Raw genomic sequence first — 21,716 nt, 5'->3', positions numbered from 1 at the left:
AGAAATAGCAATCAGGCAATACACTATAGTTTATTATATTATATTTCATAAATCATGTAACTAATTATAGTATACGTTCTTATCTGTACTGGCCACGTTTTTAATCATTTTTTATCACTTCTTTGCTTTTTTAGAACTTATATTATAAGTTTTTACACTTTCTTTATACCTCAGTGCAAGTTGACTTCTGCCACACCAGCATTTCACTGCCGTGAAACGTGGCGCCACAAATGAAGATCTCCCCACATAAACTCCTGATAAACTAGAAACTGAATCAATATGCAGCCTCAACAACCTTCCTCCTCCCCCTCCTGCAGGTCACTAGTAGCCTGGTCACATCTGGCCGTAGGACGGAATCTCATTTGTCACAGTTAAGCTGACGAGGTGGCGACGCTCAGTCTGACACGTACAGCCGACCACAGGAATCGAACACCCTGCTTCCTTACCGTGAGGCGCAGTGCGCACCCAGCTCAACTCAGTCATATATATGTATATATATATATATATATATATATATATATATATACATATATACATATATATATATATATATATATATATATATACATATACATATATATATATACATATATATATACACATACATATATATATATATACATATATATATATATATATATATATATACACATACATATGTACATATATATATACATATACATACATATATGTATATACATATACATACATATATGTATATATATATATACATATATATATATATATATATATATATATATATATATGTATATATACATATATATGTATGTACGTATATAGCTAACTATAGTTATATAGTTAGCTATATAACTACTAACTATTGTAGTTATATAGATAGATAGATAGATAGATAGATAGATAGCTGCTATATAAAGCTGCAATAGTCTCTAACTACAATAGTTAGCTGCCATCTTGCTATGGCATTTTTTAAGGAAGCCCGAAATTTGAAACGCACTGTCAGGCTTTCTTAAATACTGGTCTTACTTTAAAAAATGTACACACTGGACCTATAAACAAGCCATCAGTTGAACCCAAGCTACCGTCTCTCACAAAACGACGCTAACAGCCCGTCCACGCTGACCACCATCTCACTGCTTCGCACGGAAGCTGCCTAGTAACAGCAACTTACCGGCAGGTGCTTGACGGAGGCAAACGAGGGGTTAAGCGCCTTCACTCTCCTACTCCTATACACCCCTCAGCCATTTATCATCCTGACCCTACGCAAACCATCTCTTTATCTGGGAAACGTCACCTTCACGCGCCCTCTACCTGAGTCGCCATACATTCGCAGAGGTGCGGCGACCAGCCAATCAGTGGGTATTGTTGGCAGTTGCTACGAAAATGACAACAGCTGCGTTGCCATGACCCCTAGAATTGCGCAAAACCTAAATATCGCAATAAAAAACTGGTAATGGAAACACCAAAAGGCCAAAAAACCCTTTCAAATATTGCTAAAAGGTTTTTACGCTCTTGTGAGGTGGATTTTCAGACATATCGATATAGGGGTATATAGCAAAAGTGGCATGGAAACACTTTTTTCGCATTTACACATCACTGGATGTGATGTACGGAGTCATGAGACCTGTTCACTTCAAGTAATCAAAGAGAAAAGTATAACAACCATTCTTGACAGCAAACAAACGTAAACAAACAATAGTAAACGCAATTCTCGTAAAATCTCGTCCCGCGAGAGTTCTCGTAAATCTAGCTAGAAATTTACGAGCTAGATTTCTAGCTAGAATTCCAGCGTTTTTTTACGAAGCGCAAAAGCCGTAAAATCTAGATTTTGTGAGAATTACTGTACTTCGTCGAAGTTTTTGAAATATCACTTTTATTTTGCGAAAAACTGTAATGGAAACGCAGCTAAAAAGGCATCACACAAATGTTTGGAACACTTACTTCCTGTCCAGAGAGGTAGTAGGCAGCCAGCAGTCCTCCAATGAAACGGATGTTGACCTCGAATACAGACACTTCAGCATTCTGCGGGGGGGAGAAACACATTATATTCAGTTCAGTTGCATGTTTTCAAATGGGTGGGGTTGTTGTTGCTCTCTCTCCCTCTCTCTTCCACAGGCTGATCGCTCATTGGCTTCTGGTGTGCGTACTTCCGAGAGCGCGGGGCCATGTGGATAAAACACCTGCAGAGCTCACTTGTTCTCTCTCTGCTGCTCTGCTAGCCTGCTGCTACGCTGCTGTCAACTGCTCGTCATGCACCGGCTGGATCCTCCAGCTCACCTCACCTGCTATTAGTTTGGTTAGTTTGATTAGTTTGCTTACAACACTCACACATACAGTCATGCACTCGCACACACTACTGATACCCAATATTACAGGCATAAGCTGTTGTGTTCTGTTATATTTAGCTTTCGTTTTATTCTGTTAAATAAATATTCTTTTGCAGCTGCATTCCCTCGTTGCTTTGTTTGTCAGAGAGTTGAGCCAGCTCTGACTGAATTTTTTTTTTTTTACAGTAGCTACTTGGGGGATTCACAGCCCCTGCTATAAAAACAAGTCAATGCCAACAAATAGTTTAGTAGCAGGTAACCCGACAAATGCGGTGTTTGTTGTTTTGCGCCGCCACGGCTTTTCATGCAGTGCATCCCTTTCAAATGAGGATATGCACGCAGATGCCACAGAGGAACGCCTGTTGAGCTATATCTTAGCAAGGCCTGAGTCAAAACGCTGCACGAGAATCATATCACATCGTAATTACAATGAAAAAAGTGCTTCCGGTAACAGTACCAATGTGATACATTCCAAGACAGGGCGATGCGCACTACTATGCTGGTCACACGCGTGTAGTCAAGTATTCAACGCGGCGCATCTGCAAATGTCAAGTAGTTGGGTGACGGGGGAATGCTCTGAATTCCAAGGGTGCAGGGTGATTTGTATTCCCTTCCTGATCCCGGATCAGAGATTAACCGCCACTCCTGCCGGTCAGCTATTCTGCAACCCGCCTGCAGATGTCAGCACAGAAGCCGTTCCGAGACCTTTAAAGAGGTTTTAGCGCTCCTTAACAGAATTAGAAACATTTACGCAAAAGAAACACACATCCTGTACATTTCAATTATGTGTGGATTAACACCGCTCACAGGATCCATGTCTATTTTTTTAACAGAGCGCCAAAGGCGAAATGGGAGATTGCTCTTCGCGCTCATCCGTAATTTGCTTGCTACCAAAGCCTGATTGCGATTACATTTCGATTAAGTTTGTGATTTACTTTTAGTCTAATGTCCCCCAGAGGACGGCGAACCCTCCTGCTAGCACCGCAATGTTCTTAGCATTCAGCAAATGCGTGTGATGTAAGCCTCAGGAAACCGCAGTGAAGACTTGAGCTAATTACAAGTTATTTATACTTAATGGAGACAGCAAAGACACCAAGATTTGTTTTTTGTGTGCATTTCTGTCACGCTGCCCGCGATGCCATGGAAACGCTGTAGGAGGGAGGCCACTCACATGGACAACCTTGCCAGTCTAAACCACTCAAACGCTGAGAGCCACATGCAAATAACAATGTGACCTTGCTTGGGTACCTGAGCTGGAGAAATGAAAATGAATACAAAATCTCAAGACTTTAGTCGCACACCTCCCCGAGAGCGAAAGGCGGGTGACCTCGATTCACAATAAACCCAATATGGCAGGGGGGAAAAAAAAAAAAAGGAGCGAGAATTCCAGCGGAGGTGCGAGAAAGACGAAAATTGGGCTCTCACGTCGTGAATGGTCTGAAGAGCTGAGAAACAGACATTAAATTACGCGCTCCTCAGTCATGAGGTTTGGTGGTTTTAGTCTCATGGGCATTTGCAAGCAATCAATACTTTGACTTGTGAAACCATGATAAACTCTAGCACATTTCAGTTAACGAGCAGTGCCAAATTAAAGTGAAATTACCTTCGGGCCATGACTGCACTATATAAGGAAAATGGGCGATATGCAATAATAACGTTGTATGTTGCCATAGCAACATGACTAAAAAAAAAAATAAAAAAAAAAAGTAATGTGCTAATGTGGACGCAAGTGAAAAGCTATTGTACAATGTACAAAGTTGCATTACAATACAATTTCCCAGACACTTAAACAGACAAACCTTAACCCTTTTCACTATGTATATCATTCATGCATACCATCATAATCTAGCCCTCAAACGCCACACAAAGCATAAATGAGAGCTGAATTGAACAAAGCCTTTTGCAGTCCGGTGAGATATTTACAGTGTATGCGGATGACATCATGATGATGATGATGAATTGCGAATGTATTGCACAGCACAACATTTTTCACTCAATTCACACAGATTTATATATTTGGTTCGTAGAGTTATCAAGACTTTCTTCAAGAAGCTGCTGAATCCGGACGATGGGGACCTTCCAAAGTCTCCCAAGCTTCATTAGCCCTTTCACGAATGTTATAACACAAAAAGTAGTGATTTTCGGGGATGTTGATAACAATATAACTGGAAAGGTAGCTGATGTATTGTATGATTATTTCTTTTGTATTATTTTTAGTGAAAAAATCTCTTCAGATTACTAACCTTCTTCAAAGCGAAGATGGAAATGGCATTTTACAGTATGTATACAACATGTAAATAATTGTGAATTGTATTTTTTAAAGAATTTATTTGTTACCCCTTCATAAAGTAGACATTTACGAAGTCGACGCATATTTCAAACATGTTCTGCTTGTGTTTCAATAGTTCTGTGTGATGAAATATTTGATTCTGTTGTGATAACCCTATGTGATAAATTCATCTGCCATAACTGCGACATATATAGTCCGACAGCCCAGGTTGTCCTGGGAAAAAAAATAGTTTATGGTCAAATGACTGCACCTCACACGGTTGGGAAGCATTTTCATTATAAGAAAACCGGGCGAACCAAAAATCAGGAAACTAAGACCACTGAGGGTGAAGGCAACTGCACTTCTAAACATCCTATTAAAGTCGATGTTGATTTCTTGCATGCAGTAAAAACAACGGCAGGTCCACGCGCTGCGCGGCACTGAGTGCTTGATGTCGGGAACGTCTGAATCACGACGGGATTGAAAGCCTTCATAAAGCCGAGGGGCCGACTCTGCTCGGCGGCATCCATCTCTTTGACTCGCCGCAGTCAGTCAGCCGTACTTGTCGGCCGTTTACAGCTGCGGTTCGGGAGCCCTTGGCCTCCAATAACCAGCGGGGCTATAAAACAGATCTGATTCAAAACAACAAAACAAAGATGACGCAACAAGAAATCACGCAGCGTGTGGAATGACCCGTGAAGCAGGAGGGGATTGGATTTGGATTAAAGGCATTGTTTTGATCGAGGTAAATCTACATCGAGATGGGTGACATCTACTTGCTCTCCCCTGTCATAACCTTCATCACTCTCAAAAGTCTGTCACTGACAGTTACTGTCATCTAGTCAGATCCTGTTGCTTTTGATGGTGAGAAATCACATTCTGAGATGACTGGAATATATCAGTCGATTCAGAATTTAATACCAGCTCCCAGCCTCCCAATTAGTCATTTGGTGACCAGTTCAAGCTCATCAGATGGTGGTGGGGGTGGGGGAAGATGAGTCTTTGCTGGGTTGTGATTATCATCGTGTCTCCCGTCGAGAAAGTAGGCAGGTAAGTTGAGTGACTTGGCCGAGTAAAACAAACAGACGACTAATCCGCTTGTTTGGCTGGGTGAAACTGATGCCTTTTGGGAAAAAATTTCAATGGCTTATCATTTGAGTAGAAAAGGAGGGTAAGGATGGTAAAAAAGCTAAGGAAGTCTGTTTCAACCAATGTGAAAATTCAAAGGATAGTGTTTAAATAACCCAAATATGTCAGAAAACTGCATGATGCTTCAGGGCAGAAACAAAACATCAAGCATTTCGAACAGGTAGTTCACCCACCCATTCTCTTCTCATAAGGTGGCTCCATATTGCTCCTGTGGTGCCGTCAAGTGTTAATGGATGAGCGCAAAAGGCGACATAAGCGTCACATTTGTGGCTGTAATATCCACCGCAGTCTCTCTCAAGGAGCTGCATTCAAGTTCCACGTAAACTAACTTGGTACACGCCTGAATGCTACTGGATGACTGATGTTTTTTGAGGTTTGAGTGCACAGTTTGTGGTTGATGGGATTATTTCCCTCCTTTCCCTTGCTATTAGTTAGCTTAATTAGGAAATTTCATTTTAAGTGACAGTGATGAGGTCAGATTTGGGTGAACCACAGATTCAAGTTGTTCAGGGTTCAACACGCGAGTTGGTGACAGTACCAACTCGCGTGTTGATGTAAGGCGGCCACATTTTCCCTCCTTGTTTTAATGAAATGAAGGCCGAGATGAAACATACTAGCTTTCAGCTACAATTAAATCGTCCTTTCGTCTCGCTGATCAAATTGTCGATTTAACAAGGGTTTATTAAGGCGTCAGCCGAGTCCATTAATTCTGCGGCTGGCAGGGGATGCGGACCTCACGCCGGCACATCCATCACGACGTGAGGGCAGGCTACCGTGCGGGGGGGCGCCCAACCAGGTTAGCGGCGAGTCCAGCAATGACTCACTGCTTGGCTCAACCTAACATGGCACCTATTTAATCATTCATTAGTGGAGGAGTTGGCGCCGGCAGGTGGGTGGCTGAATAGGAAGCTGGTGAGGGGAGGGCGTGCATACATTAAGACGTTTGATTTGGATTGGAGACGCTTTAGCGTATCGGCGGAGAGCCGCTCTTGTCGCTGCGACAGGTTTCAACCTCGCGATTAACCGTTAACCCTTCAGGCGCCAAGGTCGCAAAACTGCGACAAGCGTCATTGCTGAGTTAAACAGGCCATAGCGGCAAATATGGTGCAGAAAGTAGTTACTACTTTACACCAGGAGATGGCAGACACCTGTGGCTTCAATCTGAGCAGCATTTGTAGGGGTGTTTATATTCAGATTTCGGAGTATAAATAGAGAGAAAGCCTCAGTCAAGGAGACGAGGAAGTGGTTGTAGTGGGAGTTGAGAGAGAGAGAAAGACAGCGAATTTTACCGAGAATACATTGCCGAGAGGTTTGTTCGCTGACGAAGTACTTCGTCAAGTAATGTCTGGCTCAGATAACGAAGAGGAATATTCGCACTCTGACGATGATGTTCAGTCGTCCGGTGAGAGCGAAGTCTGCCGGTGCGTCTTTACGCAGCGGCAGCGAGTCCATGCGCCACGACAGTCACCAAGCAGCACATGCTTCGCCTCAGCGTGGCCGGGGTGTAGTGGGAGTAATCGGCGAATGAGGATGAGGGGACGCGGTGGGGGGGAAGCAGGAGTGCACAAAACACCGCTAATGGTGACGGAGGGCGCGGGGAATTAGTGGTAGAAGCTGTGGGAGGAAACGCCCAGCCAGTGCCGGTGGAGGCAGCAGGGATGTCCGCGGTCACCCTGTGAATTACAGTGATGATGGCTGGGTCTGTTTGAGATATCTGGAAAATTATCAAAAGTGGATCAAACATTTTGATGAGCCTGTGGGGTATTGTGGAGACAGGGATCTGACATACAGACCCCTGACATCTGACATTATACAAAAACAAACAAAAAAAACCCAAAGATTTACTCCTTTCACAAAGTTTGGCTTTATCTCTAACCAATTTCAAGTCACAGCCATTTGAAATCTTGATATCAAAATTGAATAATTCCTTGAAAAACATTCTGGCGATTAAAGGGTTGAAACAGACGCTGCGTTTGGAACGTCGACATTTAATCACAGAGGCACTTTTGCGCGTTTACGTAGTTCTTAAAGAAGCTTCTGTTTCGTCAATCTGAGGCTGCCATCTGTCTATGTGCCACACTACTGAGACCCCAAAGGGATATACCGAAGGGAATGATGGGATTCAAAGATTCTGGAGAGTGAAAGCCGGATCATTAACACACTGCGGAGAAGAACGTCAGTCTAAAAGTCGACCCCGAACGGGAGGACGAGACGAGCTTTGGCCAGCGGCTAATGAAGGGAGCTGACAAAAAAAAAAAGGAACGGCAGGTTACCATCGCAACAGGGAAAAAAAAAAAAAAAAAAGGGCAAAAACACAAGGTCTATCCACGCTGTGCAAAAACAGAGATTAAACCTCAATCATGATACGAAAAAGAAAAACAACATCTAAATTGCCTGCCTCAGAACTAAGCCAGGGGAGGCTCCTCAATCTGTAGCCGCTTAAAACTCCCCAAATGGCCGAGTTTAATAACTTTTTCTTTTCCTGCCTTAAAGAGTAGAACTCCTCTGAGGATATGCCTTTTCTGTGGGAAAAGGCCAGAGCTAAAGCCCGAGTAACGGCGCGAGCCGTGCCGCTTGGATTCGACAAAGACCGCGCAAAATGGCTGAACCTTTCGCCGAATGCCACAGGAGCTGGCAGCTCTCGGACCGACTCATTTGCCTAATGGATGCAGGTACGAGAGCATCAAACCAAGTCGTTAATGAAAACATGGCAACAAGCCGCTCTCGGCCGGCTCATTAACGGGAGCTTCAAGCTCGAGCCTCATCCTCTCCTCCTTTCTCCTCCCTCTAATCTCCCATCTCCATTCACCTCCCGTGGAACCAGAGGACTCCTTCTTGCTGCCTCCACGTCTCACTCGACTCAAACACGTCCGCATTTCCCCGCTCATCCTACCTGCATCAATGCATTATTAATATTTTTGGGGGACTTTTACAAAAGTGAGACAAGGACACGCTTTGTTTCAATTTGACTGCATATTAGAGGGAAAACTGTGGGGTTATAAATTGTGGTTATTGTGGTTATGCATTGTCTTAGTTTTATGCAATTAAGGTGCATTGTCTTTATCTGAAAAATGGACATCCTGAATTTTTTGAGAGTAGTGTATTTTTTTTTTGCCAAGATGTGAGAAGAGCGACTGCAGAATCCAACGTCATGTCCAAAGCAACTACCCTTCAACATTTACATTTCTATAAATGTCATCTTGAAGCAGGCGGCTCATTTTGTCGTTTCTGTTGGAATTGGAAGTTACTTTTAAATGCGTATATATGAGTTCAGAAATTCAAAGCAGTTCTCACAAAACCTTTTTTAAAAAATAATTTTGATACCAAAAAACTCTCTCTAACATTACAGATGTCATTTTACAAAAAAATGGTAAATTTGGTAGTTAGCAATATAGATGAGATTTAAAAGTGTCAATATATATGTAATGTATCTCAATACGGTTTAAAAATATTCTAATACCATTGAAAATGCAGTGGCCTTAGTTTGAGTTGGAGACCACAGAATATTTCGCTCTCCTGATTAGTCAACACATATCTGTTAGAGTCGCTAGCAGCTACGCTGCAATGAACAGATAGGGCTGCCTGCGCATAAACAGCCATCGAATAAGTTCAGCGTTTTTGCTACATCACAACTTTTTTTTGACAAATGTATTTCCATCTCCCAACTTGTGCGTTTGCTCTTTGTTGCATAATTCAGAACCACCTCACAACACATCTAAAACCTTATCTTTTCTTTTAGCAAGCTAGATCATGTTTTTCTTCTTGGAATTTTGGCATTTGCCCTCACTGCTTTCCACGGCAATACTACAAAAAGATCCATAAAGCGGGGAGTTTGAAAACCAGCGGGTGAGTGCAAATCACGCAAGATATTGATGCTCCACTGAAGAAAAATTAAACAACTCTGTTTTGTACCTGGACTGGATTTTTGGAATGGAAATTTCATGCTGACAGTTGAACAACCATGGAAAGGCTGGTGTATTGGGTTGCGCCAGAAAAATGAGTTTTTGCAAAGTGTGTCATCATTTTTGTAAGTTTGTGCTGAATGAAGCCGATGGAGGTTTCTTAAATCTATGCTATTTTTTTTTTTTTTTTTTTTTCAAATGAAATGTAAGAATTTTATCTGAACACTACATTCCTCCACAAACACAGGAGAACCTGAATATGTCTTTTTGAATTAGATTTTACCAGATTCCCTGGTAAAAAAAAAAAATGAAGCACCAGGACCGTATGAGGTCTAAGGGTCTGTTCAGCAACGAGGTGAAGAACATGTCCCTGAGCAGCAGCAGGTGGCTGACCAAGGAGGAGCTTGAGCCTCTGCTGGTGGAGAACGTCTCGCTGCAGGACTACGAGCACTTCCTACAGCACTTCCATTTTTATATATATAAAAATATATATATACACATATATATATGTGTGTATATATATATATATATATATATATATATATATATATATATATATATGTGTGTATATATATATATATATATGTATATAAAGGTGAATTTTTTAAAATCACATACTGTTATAATGTTATAAAGTATTGGTTTGAAGTTATTTATTTTCTTTCTTTTTTTAATCACGCACCGTGTGTTTGCTGCCATTCTCTTCATTTTAACAATCCCCACCCAGTATTGGATCAATCAAAATCCCTCCGTTTCTTCCCACTTATTCCCTACACAGTCCTCTTTCCAAAGCTCGACCACGGTACCTCTAAGGTTAATTAGCCCTCCATGTGTCAGATGGTGAGATTCCATCCGACTACCTGCTAGCTGTCCTGTGGTTACCTCAGTACGGGCACCAACGACCCTCAGCATCAGACACTGGGAGCTGGCGGAAGGTGAAAGCGGGAAAAGCAAGACAAAGGCACAACGCGAAGAATGATTTCCAGGGACAAAATATAGCAGCGTGATGCTAGAGAAGCAGTAGGAGGCGGATGCTTTGGCATAATTGGCAATAACATGAGCAAAGAAATAGCTCGGAGCAGGAGATATGGCAACATAAATGAAAACTAAAGATAGAGGATGAAAATAACCGAAAGTGAAAATGAATACAATAACATGAAAAAGAAAGACTAAAACACTTAGTGGCCAGAAATAAGACAGGGCATCAGAAGAAAAAAAAATTGAAGAAGAAACAAATCACTCTATAACCTGCAAAAGCAGGTTACAGAGTGATGGAGGGGAAGTCTAATGGGTAAAAAAAAAAAATAGAGGAAACTGAATGTAACAGGAAATGGGCCGGAAAGTAACAGAATTTAAAGAAGCCACAGAATAACAGATGACGAAATTCTCACCTCATTGTCAAATATCATGAAGGAGGAGAAAGTAAAGTAAATAAAACAGGAAGAACCAGCGGCTCCAAACAGGGTTATGAAAGACAACACGGAGAGAAAGTGACAATAAGTGGTGAAATGCGGAAGGAGAAAATTTGATAATGAAAAAATAAGGTAGAGCGAAGACAGGGGACGGGGGAGTATTACGGAAACAGAAGAGAGGGCACAGAGGGGTTGGGCGGAGGGAGAGAGGAGACTGGCAGGTGAGTGAGAGAGCAAGAAAGAGAGCGAGAGAGGTCCTGGTAATGAGCGAGAGGCGGCGAAGCAACGGAATAAAAGGTGAGAGCTGCGGTTGTGACGGACATCAGGAGGTGGGAAACAGCAGGGTGGAAGCATAAGCGGAAGAAGGGAGCAAAATGGTGGGGTGATGAAGACGAGGGGCGGCGGTTGGATTTCAAATTGGTCCAGATCACTTCAATGATGGCAATTTGGTGTTCCTCTAACATTGCGGCTACGCAGGTTTATTTTGTACCCGCACTGGACTGGAAAGTCCCTTCAAGGAAGAGTGAGAAAAGCGCACGAAAACGAAAAAAAAAAGCTAGCATTTTGTGACTGGCCTGCGTTCCAAATTGCCCAATTACGTTTAAATCAACCATGTTTTGAGGCTTTGCTAACAATAAGGTCTAGTTCGTTGAAGCTATTGGCACACTGCCAACAAGATTTAATAACTAGCAGTAGATGGAGTAATCAGTCGGTGAATCGTGACTAATTCTTGGCATGCAAGGGTGTTTTATTTAACAACAACATTATATTATAACATCATTCTATCAAAACTCTTCTACTATATATATATATATAAAAAAAAAAACATTTACAGAGACAGTCTCAGCCTCAGGTTTAACTCTAGAGTGGGTAAGATTTGTATATATATTGACTTGTGCTAGCCTGCTAAACCAGAAGAACCGGATTAGACTTGTTGAAACACATCTCCACCGACCAATAGCAAACTGGCTAACTTGGAAATGAGGCCCAATGTCCAGTGAAGTTTAGGCAACATTGGGTGATCTAACCCCTCAATTCCAACCCTGAATACCGAGTGCCAAGCAGGGAGGCAATGGGCACTATTTTTACAGTCTTCGGTAGGACCTGGCCGGGGATTGAACCCACAACCTAGCAGTCTCAGGGTGGACACTCTACCACCAGACCACTGGCAGACAGTCTCAGCCTCAGGTGTAACTGTGGAGTGGGGAAGATTGCTCGTGTATGCAGGCTAGCAGAAACCATTGACTTGCACTGGCCTGCTAAAGCAGAAGAGCTGGATGAGACATGTTGAGAGGCATCTCCACCAACCAATAGCAAACTGGCTAACTTGGAAATGAGGCCCAATGTCCAGTGAAGTTGAGGCAACATTGAGTGATCTAACCCCTCAATTCCAACCCTGAATACCGAGTGCCAAGCAGGGAGGCAATGGGTACCATTTTTACAGTCTTTGGTATGAGCCCGCCGGGATTGAAGCCACAACCTAGCAGTCTCTTGGCGGACACTCTACCACTAGACCACTGAGCTGGTCTATGTTGGTCTCATTTGTCATAAATACCAGAATTGTTATATTTTGATCAAATACAAAAAATGAAAAAAATCAACACATCAAACAATTCGAAACTTCAAAGGAGGGTACTCACCACGCCGAAGTCCAGGTTCTGTTCAATCCACTCCTGCGCGTCCTTGAACTCTTCGTGCAGGCCCATGATGTAGAGGGTGTCTAAGGCATCCACTATGGTGGCCCCAAGCTGGGAATTTCCTGGAAGGGGACACGTGCGGGGAGCAAATGAGACGATAAGATTCGTTGGCCCGGGTCACGCGCTTGCCAATTTACCTGATAAAAAAAAACAAAGTCCTGCACCCCTCCAGGCATTATGAGTGGAGGGGAACCAATCAAAAAGCACAATGAGCCTGCCCGCGTGAAGGACAAACTAAAGGCGGCCGTCGCCATGAAAAACAAGTGAAAGAACGTGGAGATTTTCGCGAGGAATAATGTGAGAGACATTTTAATTGCCGTTCGTGACCACAGGGACCAGGGCCGGCCACGCAAGGTGTAGAATGAATAAAGAGGCGCGGAGGAAATCGCGTCAACCTGTCAAAGGCAAGTGCACTTAGTGAGCCCTGACTGAGTGGCTTACACTGGCGGGAAGTAACTAACAATAGACATAATGCTCAGGAAAACACTCTGACATACTGACACAGCTACGACGACTCAGCAGGGTGTTGGACTTTGTTCAATAATTGACAAGTGAGAGCAACAACTTACTTTTTTTTTTTTTAAAACCGCCTTCAGAAAGTCTTCAATGTGTGCTTGAACAGAAGGGAAACCCGAGTGACGAGTCGAGTGGTATTTCGACTTGTATTGGTTCCTGCTACCCTTTGGTCTCAGTTGAGGCGGTCTTGGTCTACATCACTTGTTCAAATCATAAATGAACTGAAACGACCCGTGCAACAGATGGGACACCAATGAATCGCCGATTTTACCAACGAGCGGCTAACCGTTGAGCTGGCAAGAATCTACGCCCCTAATTTCTGCTATTTGCAGTTTGGTACTGAGTGGTAACGCATGTCAAAAACCGACACTCACATTCAAGAAAATCACAGCTATCAGAGTCAGCGCTTCTAGCTGTTCCCGCAGAATATTTGCCTTCCCCCTCCACCTCTTTTTAAGCCTGCAACTTCTTTGGTTCAGCCTAATGTGTGCACCTTTAGCGGCAAGAGTCAGGCGGCGCTGCCCTTTCAATCCTTCCCCATTTCATATCAGCCACGGTGGGTGCCGCCGGAATTCTTGAGCTCCCCCCTGCCGCCGCCGCCGCCGCCCGTCCCTTCTTATCTGCGACTTCATTCAAAAGGAGAGCGTTTGGCTTCGTGCGGGAGCCGCGGCGTTATTATCGCTACAGACAGGAACCTCTAAATCACTCTAAAAATACACTACAGTCGGGCAGGCGGGCAGGCGGGCAGGCAGGGACCCGATAGCGCTGTGTCCTGGACGCCTGCCTGATCTTGACAGATTGGCCCCGACTGTTTGGCGGAGTAGCACAGCCCCCATGTGCTGCACCAACAACATGCCCCACCCCCACAGCCCTCCCCCAACCCCTCCTCCCTTCTGTCGCCCTCATCACCCACAGGTACGCTTCAGGCGGTCGGGGCAATGTGACGCCGCTGTGGCAAAGATGAAGGGACACGACGAGAGGGGGGGGAGAAGCGGCGTTCTTGACTCGAAGAATGCCGTTTTGATGTCAAGGTAAAACGGGGCAGCCTCCGCATGCAGAGGGTCGCCACAATTAGCCCCTTTTTCATTATTTTTTTAAATGACTTGTCGAATTTGTGTAATCTTGTGCAATGTGCAGATATAATTAGGGAAATAAAGTTCTCCTGTTAAGAATGAGATCATGTAAAACCAATTATTTAAATAAAAACTCAACTAAAAGTCAATTTGGAAAAATTGCTAATTACTATTTTTTTTTTTTTTTTCAATTCTGGTGTGTCTCTTTCTGACATTTAGCAGATGACTGGAGTCACTGCCACTGTGCAAATGTGGAGGGAATTAGGTTTGTGTTTGACTTCAAATTAAAAAAAAAGGTCAGGTACTGACAGTCACAATTGGGAATTTAGCCTCTGCGAAACACCGTCAGTCCCTTTTCAGTGTGTTTGAGCAACAGTTATATAAGACCCCTGTCATTTTGGACACGTGGTTTTATTGAGCGGAGCAGGTTATCGTGGAATATTTATTCATCATGATGAAGAAAAAGGCTAGTTCTTTTTATTTCCCCCTTGCCTGTGCAGAATGAGTCCCGTTTGATGCATTCCATTTACCCGTGACTGAGCGCTGGCGAGGTGCGGCCTAAAAAAAGTGCATTTCAGGCTGAACTGGCTGAACCATCAAAACAGCGCCATGGGCAGTGAGTGTCCCCAAAAAATCAGCTGCTGTTAATCCCTTAACGGCCGCCTTCACTGGCAATGTCTTTATTACCCCCAAAGGTGAAGTGTTTTGGCAATAAAGGCAAAAAATAGGAGATTAAAAAAAAAAAAGAAAAAAGAAAAAAGCTCCTTGAAGAAACAACAACTACTGGCTCTATTCGCATGCACAGCCAGAACTGCTTCAGACACCAGACAGTGCTTAGCACAATTTTGCCTTCTCCTTACTGCACTGGCAATTCCCATCGACAACCACATTTTTTTCCCTCAACTCCAAAGTAAACATCCACCCAGAAACCTGCGCAAGAGAAGATGTTAGTTAGTAAGTTTCTCCAATGCAGGGGGTAAATATTTTATAGCCGTCTTAAAAAAAGATTAGCCTCTTTTTTTAGTTTTAAGTGGAAGCTAAGCCACTTGCACGCATACAATGTTATAATGTAAATTTTGAGAGTCGTAAACCAAAACGCTGCTTTTTTCTTCTTTTTTTTTTTTAGCTGTCTGAACTGTAGTCAGTCGGCCTCCGACACAATCGTGCAACGATAAGGCATCAAAGCTGGAATATATATATAAATATATATATATATATATATATATATATATATATATATATATATATATATATATATATATATATATATATATATATATATATACATATATACATATGTGTATAAGTTCTGCAAAACATCTGCAGACTTCCTTCCTCTTTGGCACAATCTGCAATGTCAGTGAACGTACGGAAATACATATTTGGGGGGAAAAAAAGACAGAGGCAACACTTTAAAAAAAGCAATCAAACCTAAGAACTATATATTTGTCGAATTTAATCATTAAAAAAAAAAAAGTCTGTGCATCAGCCATGAACACTGACATACCACGTCGCTGCAGCACAGACATGAAATCTAACGTTGCTGAGGCCTGAATTCCTTATGTTGCGCTTATTTACTCAACGAATTAGAGCCAAATGAGAAGTCAACCACCCAAGTGCGTGAATTGTCAGAGTTTTGCGGCGTTTTAGTCTTCTTGCAGGGGGGGGGTTAAAATCAAACCAATGGCGCTTTTTAAAATAAAATGACAGAATTGTTCAGTTATGACCGAGCTGAATTTTCAGCAGATAGATGGGCGCAACTCATTTGACAATTGAGAGCAGCTGAATAATTCTGACGTGTCACCGTTGCGTGCCGTGCAGACCGTCTCCCAAATGTGAAGTGTCTTATATAATATTACAAATTGCCCTCTTCCGAGCCTCCCCATATTGTCTGGGGTTTATTTGTCCTTCCATCCACAATCAATACTTAACATTCTTCCTCCGCTCTCATACATTTCTATCAATGGCCGGTTTAATTTGCCCTTTCGTTTCCCTTCCTCTGGGTCCCTAAATCACTTCCGCTGTGCCGTCGGCTCTCCCGCATCTTTTCTGCCCGAACCGCGTCTCCGTCATCGCTGCCGACTCCCCGCCTCCTGTTGCTGCGGCTCTCCGCCATCCCCCGCTCGCTTGTCTGCTGTCCAGCCTTTCATTTGATGCCAGCTGCGTCAAATGAAGCTGAATTTGGCACTTCCAGCAAGGTGGATTTTGTGGCGGCTGTGCGGTGTTTATCTGATACAAATTGGCCAGGATGGGTTTTATTTGCCGTGCCAAACTAACCGCTACAGCCTCGCACAGACAGACAGGTTCAAAACAAAAGGCCCAGAAATCATTGGGTTTTTTTTTTTTCTGTGACATGAAAACAACAGCCTTTTTCTCCCTTGTTTAAATTCAACCCTGCGCAAAGCCGCATTTCTTCCTCAACTAAAACGGCTCACTCTTTGCCAGCTTTTTCAAATCTCTATTGGGTTTCTCTTTCTCAGTGCCAGGTTCATTAGTCCATAGGTTCCTCAAGTGACACAAATCAGTGGAATGTGATGGTATTATTCACCCTTTATTGTGCACTCTCAGCTGTGGGAGAGGGGGAAGTGATGGAAAGCCAAAGCATCAGTGTGTTTCTCTGGCATCGTATTCAGAAGCCAGGTTGGACATGACTGTTTTCCCGGTACAGAATAATGGACGTCGCAATGGACCTGTTGTATATCCAAGTCTCATCTCTTCATAGAAGGTGCCTTTCTATGTCTGTAGCATGTGGGCCGAAACATGAACTTAAAGCTCACTGCTCTATGCCGTTTATGTAGTAAGGCTGGAATACCACGTAGCCAAAACATCACTTTGCAGTTTTTAACATAACTTTGTGCAATGGCTTTGTCATTTCTGTTGTTATTGACAAGTTTAGTTTCATTTTACCCATTGTAGAGCAGAATCGGCATGAGCATACAGCGTTACTATACAGCTGTGTTTTCTTCCACTGTCTTTTTCTCATTGCATTCCATTAACCCCGCCACAATCGGGTGAGAAAACAGTGTCAGGAATAAAAGTTGGCAAGTAGCCAGAGACTTTTAGAGTCGTTATAGTTTTAATTGCTGGCCAGAGGTGACCGACCACGATGATCACAAAGTTCAACACTGTGTTCACCTTATTTGAAACCATATTTTCTGCTGTAAATGCATCCATCTACAGCCTATCCGTTCTCAATGCTTATATACTCATATACTCTATCTGTATCCAATATCAATCAGTCACGTATCATCTCTCAAATGACACCTACCCAACAAAATACGTGCTTACTACAGGCACTGCCCTAGTGCATCTTTGTTCTACACTAATCCTTTCATTTTTTTGTCATTCCTGCAGATGACGTTTTGATGGCGAAAAAACCTTTGTAAAATGGCAACCACTCTGAGTCCAAGTCAATGTTACACAAGTGCCGTGGCAGCATTTAACAGCGTGCTATGCAACTCATTAGAAACCTCTGTAACCCTTCCGGATTAGACTGTGGCATTTTTTTCCGCCTGTTTTGCAATCATCACAACGGAAGGAAAACAAAGCCAACTGCCGGCCAGCTCGGACCAGTCTGGCTGGCAGTGAACGACTTGTTACCAACTTATTTGGCAGCGGAGTGAAACATCTGCTGTGCTGTTTTCTGCCTCGGAGGGTAAGTGGTCAGACCAGGCCTTCCACTCACATCAGCTCTGTGTCTAAACCCCAGGCCGGATGTCTGGATCTAGGCCGCGTGCCAAATACTTTTTTTCTTCACGGATGGAATCCTTGAGTTGACTTGAACTCTAACATTATGTATAGTGGAGGGTATCCAGTATAAAATAGACAAAACTTGTTGAGTGTGGATTTTCTGTTTGAAACAAATACAGAGGACCTTTCAATACCCCTCTCCTGGCGGATGGGGCAGCCTAGAACTTTGCCCATTTGGTCAACATGTGCACTGAAGATCTGAAAAGGGGTTGCTATAAGTCGTTTGGGTAGCCCTTTGGGGATGAGGTATGAGGTAAGTATGAGGTAATCGGTCCAGGTTGCTTGGTGGCCACCTGCGTTGATGGCTTTCAGACGGCACTGGAAGTTAAAGTTGAAATCCCACTGATTGTTACATCGCGAAAGATGTGAAATGTGTCCGATGCATTTCACCCATCCCCCAAGGGAGCGGTGAGCATCCGTGGTGCTGCACTCAGGAATCACTGGGTGATCCTTCCCCCCGAAGTCCAACCACGAAAACAGAGTGCCAGGGAGGGAGGCAATGGCTACTATTTTTGAAGTCTTTGGACTTAAGACATTTGACCCATCCCCTGAGGGAGCGGTTAAGCATTGAGTGATCCCCCAAGTCCAATCCAAAATACCGAGTGCCAAGCAGGGAGGCAATGGGTACCATTTTTATAGTCTTTGGTATTTGGAATTTGACCCATCCCCTTCGGGAGCGGCGAACATCCGGTAATCTAACCCCTCAAGTCCAACCCCAAACATTGAGTGTCAAGCAGGGAGGTGATGAGTGCCATTTTTATAGTCTTTGTTATAACCCAGCTGGGAATCGAAGTAACAACTTCCCAGTTTCCGGGGGGGGGGGGGTCACTCTACCACTAGACCACTGAGCTGGTTCAGTGGAAACATCAATTTTAACACAATGAAAATGCTGGGATCAAGCTCAGAGCCGACAAATCTGAGGCCACGTTTCTCGTCCACAAAGCGGTCGGACTGTCCGAGACCATACTTGAGAGTGACGCGCAGATGGAGCAGCAGCCTGGGGAGGCATCTGTGACAGCTCAGGTCTTGTACTGCACCATCATGGTGAAGAAAGAGTTGAGTCACAAGACATTCCCCCCAATTGTTCCGTGTGGTGATACAAGAGGACCAGATTAAACTCAGCCTTTGTGACAGGATGAGGCGCAGAGGTGTCTGAAGAGGGCCTGTAGTAGAGTTGCTGCTCCTTGGCCTCCAAAAGAACAAACCTAGAAAGAGGTCCTCACAAGTAGCGTCACAAAGTGTGAAACTATTACTATTGTAACCAGAGCTCAGAAAGGTGGAAGAAAAAATAAAAAGGACTAGCACGCAGGAGAAATTTGTTATGTTGGTAGACATGACATAGCCTGGTTTTACGCTTAAACAATGAATCAGTGGCACTGCCTTGTAAACACCACTTATTGCTATTATTGCCATGTATCATAGAAAAGCAGGCCATTCAAAGAAATGTTCATTTTTCTTCACCGAACTTCTTTTTTTTTTTCCCAGGCCTTTTCAGGGGCTTATGAACATTCCTGCTGGAATCAGCACAGACAAATCCTTCCATTTCCTGCCGTCCAATTTGGCACCAACAGCCCTGCTGAAAGTTTAATCTGAACAGAAAAGGAAGGAGGGAGGGACGGGTGGGGGAAGCAGGCTGAAGTGAAGGCTTCTGAGGGAGCACTGGTGCCCGGCACACGTGCCAACAGACATCAAGTCTGACCTAAAGCCAAAGGCTAGCAAATTTTGATTGAAAACATTAGTGTGAAAAGAAACAAAATGTCTCTAATGGGCATTCCGGTATAGTTCATGTCGAGGTGTTCTGAAGGTCCAAACCACAGCAGGAAAATTCTAAAAACATAATAAATGACAAACTTTCCACTGCTCACAGTTTTCTCAACACCCAATAAACACATTGAGGGCTCTGTCCACATTAAAAAGACTAAAACATTCAGCTCACTGTCCACTTTGATTGCAGTGTAACTGCATAAAAGGACTGCCACCCACAAAGGATTGCAGCAGACACTACGGGGCAATAATTCTGATTCTTATACCTTATCCAGCAGCCCAAAAATCAGATTAGGGAACTAAATTGACTTTCTATTTAATTGGAAATGTAGTGTAGTGTGAAATACTGTGGACATTGTTGCTATGAAGTTTAATTCTCAACAGCGTTGAGACACTTGAATATTTCTGCTTAAAGTTACCATGTGCTAGACTTTGGAAAAGGCGTTTGAAAACTTTGGCCACATTACTTTGCACAGCTAGAGAAGTGACCTCCAATTAGACGAACTGGTGGACACACCAGGGAAACTGAACCCATTCATGTAATATAGATATGAGCACAAAGTTAAGCGCATAAACCTTTTCCTGCGTTAAAATAACAAATAATAATTTTCCCAGGATGCAATCAATTATTTTGTCATAGAAGCCATTGCACTAGATATGACCGAAACCTACAACAAAAAAGTACAAGACTTTGCAACTCATGGTTACTTCAATATTCAACTGCAATTTGAAAACTTTGGAAAAATAAATGACATCCAATTTAGATTTGAGGTTTTGAGGAAATCCGAGTGTGGCTGTGTAATTATGTACATTTGAACGATTATTTGCTCTTGCATGTGAGAATGCCACGTGTCCGAAAGGCGAGACGGTCTCTCCTTCCAATTTTAGGCCAAAATTATCCGTCGACCAGCTTTCTGGGAAACCAATAAAACTCGAACAGCGACTCAGTCAGGCAGACCGGAGCGCCGTCACACTCACCACTAGACCCCCCCCCCCCTTGTGCGCCGGCAAAATTAAATTCAATAAAAATTACTTCAATAAGGACACTCGAAGCCACAAATGAAACCCTTAGAAGGAAGCAGCTCGGGAAACTAATGATGCCGCGGATTTTTTATTGGCGCGGGAAGAAAATATTTCACATACAGAACCTCAAAACATCCACTAACTTCTGAATAACAGCTTGTTGTTATTCGGGCCTGGTTCAGGAAGTGTTACACTCGTCTCTGTCAGACTAAGAGCCACCAGGAGTTGCGTGTTGAATGTGGCTGTTTCACCGGCAGTGTGTTATCACTGAGGAGACGGGCCGGCCCGGAGTCGGATACTGAAACCGCTGAGAAGTCGGGTTCGCAAACGACGCCGACCACACGGGTGTACGCTTACGCAAACACGGGAGTCCTGATCAATGAGAGGCGACCCGCGTCCCCCGGAGAGCATTTATCAGCAAACAACGACGACTGTGTCGAAGGATCAGATCTGTCCATCTGCGATAAGGAGTCGCCGTGTCAGCCGCTGGCAAACCTCGGCCGGCACCAGGGTCAGATCAGTCGCCGCTAATTTCTCTCTGGCACGTCGCAGACGGGTGTCATGACAACCACACACGTCTGGTGCCTGGGCCCCGTGTGACTGGCGGCGGCCAGAGCAGACGACGGGCGGAATGAGATTTGCCAGCCTTAAATGGTTGACGACAACAATTAACATCATTTATAGGTTGGTTTGTGGATTGAAAGCTCCAATGTCGTACAAAATCTGTTTTGCCAATGTTTTGACAAAGAGAACACTTTAGAAGAGTCATTTATTTTACCCACAGTGTTTTTACAATGATTTTGTTTTGTTTTTTTCAGTTTCCAACACATTGATTCCAATTCTTTTGTACAAATA

The 21,716-nt window shown here is 43.4% G+C and overlaps 1 protein-coding gene across 2 annotated transcripts in view; it reads right to left on the bottom strand.

Moving 5' to 3' along the window:
- Positions 1 to 21,716, bottom strand: part of man1a2 (mannosidase, alpha, class 1A, member 2) — a 97,524-nt gene that overhangs the window by 36,667 nt on the left and 39,141 nt on the right. For both annotated transcript variants that reach the window (XM_076030873.1, XM_076030875.1), the window contains exons 5-6: positions 12,679 to 12,797; positions 1,921 to 2,001 (exon numbers count right to left, since the gene is read on the bottom strand). In XM_076030873.1, coding sequence (XP_075886988.1) covers positions 1,921 to 2,001; positions 12,679 to 12,797 — 200 coding nt within the window. The remainder of the gene's footprint in view (positions 1 to 1,920; positions 2,002 to 12,678; positions 12,798 to 21,716) is intronic.

The sequence above is a fragment of the Nelusetta ayraudi genome, unplaced genomic scaffold (assembly GCF_046127955.1).
Source record: "Nelusetta ayraudi isolate G7.1 ecotype Tasmania unplaced genomic scaffold, CSIRO-AGI_Nayr_v1 ptg000031l, whole genome shotgun sequence".
NCBI lineage: Eukaryota > Metazoa > Chordata > Actinopteri > Tetraodontiformes > Monacanthidae > Nelusetta > Nelusetta ayraudi.
The sequence above is the reverse complement of the archived record's forward strand: the minus strand, read 5'-3'. Positions and strand labels throughout refer to the sequence as shown.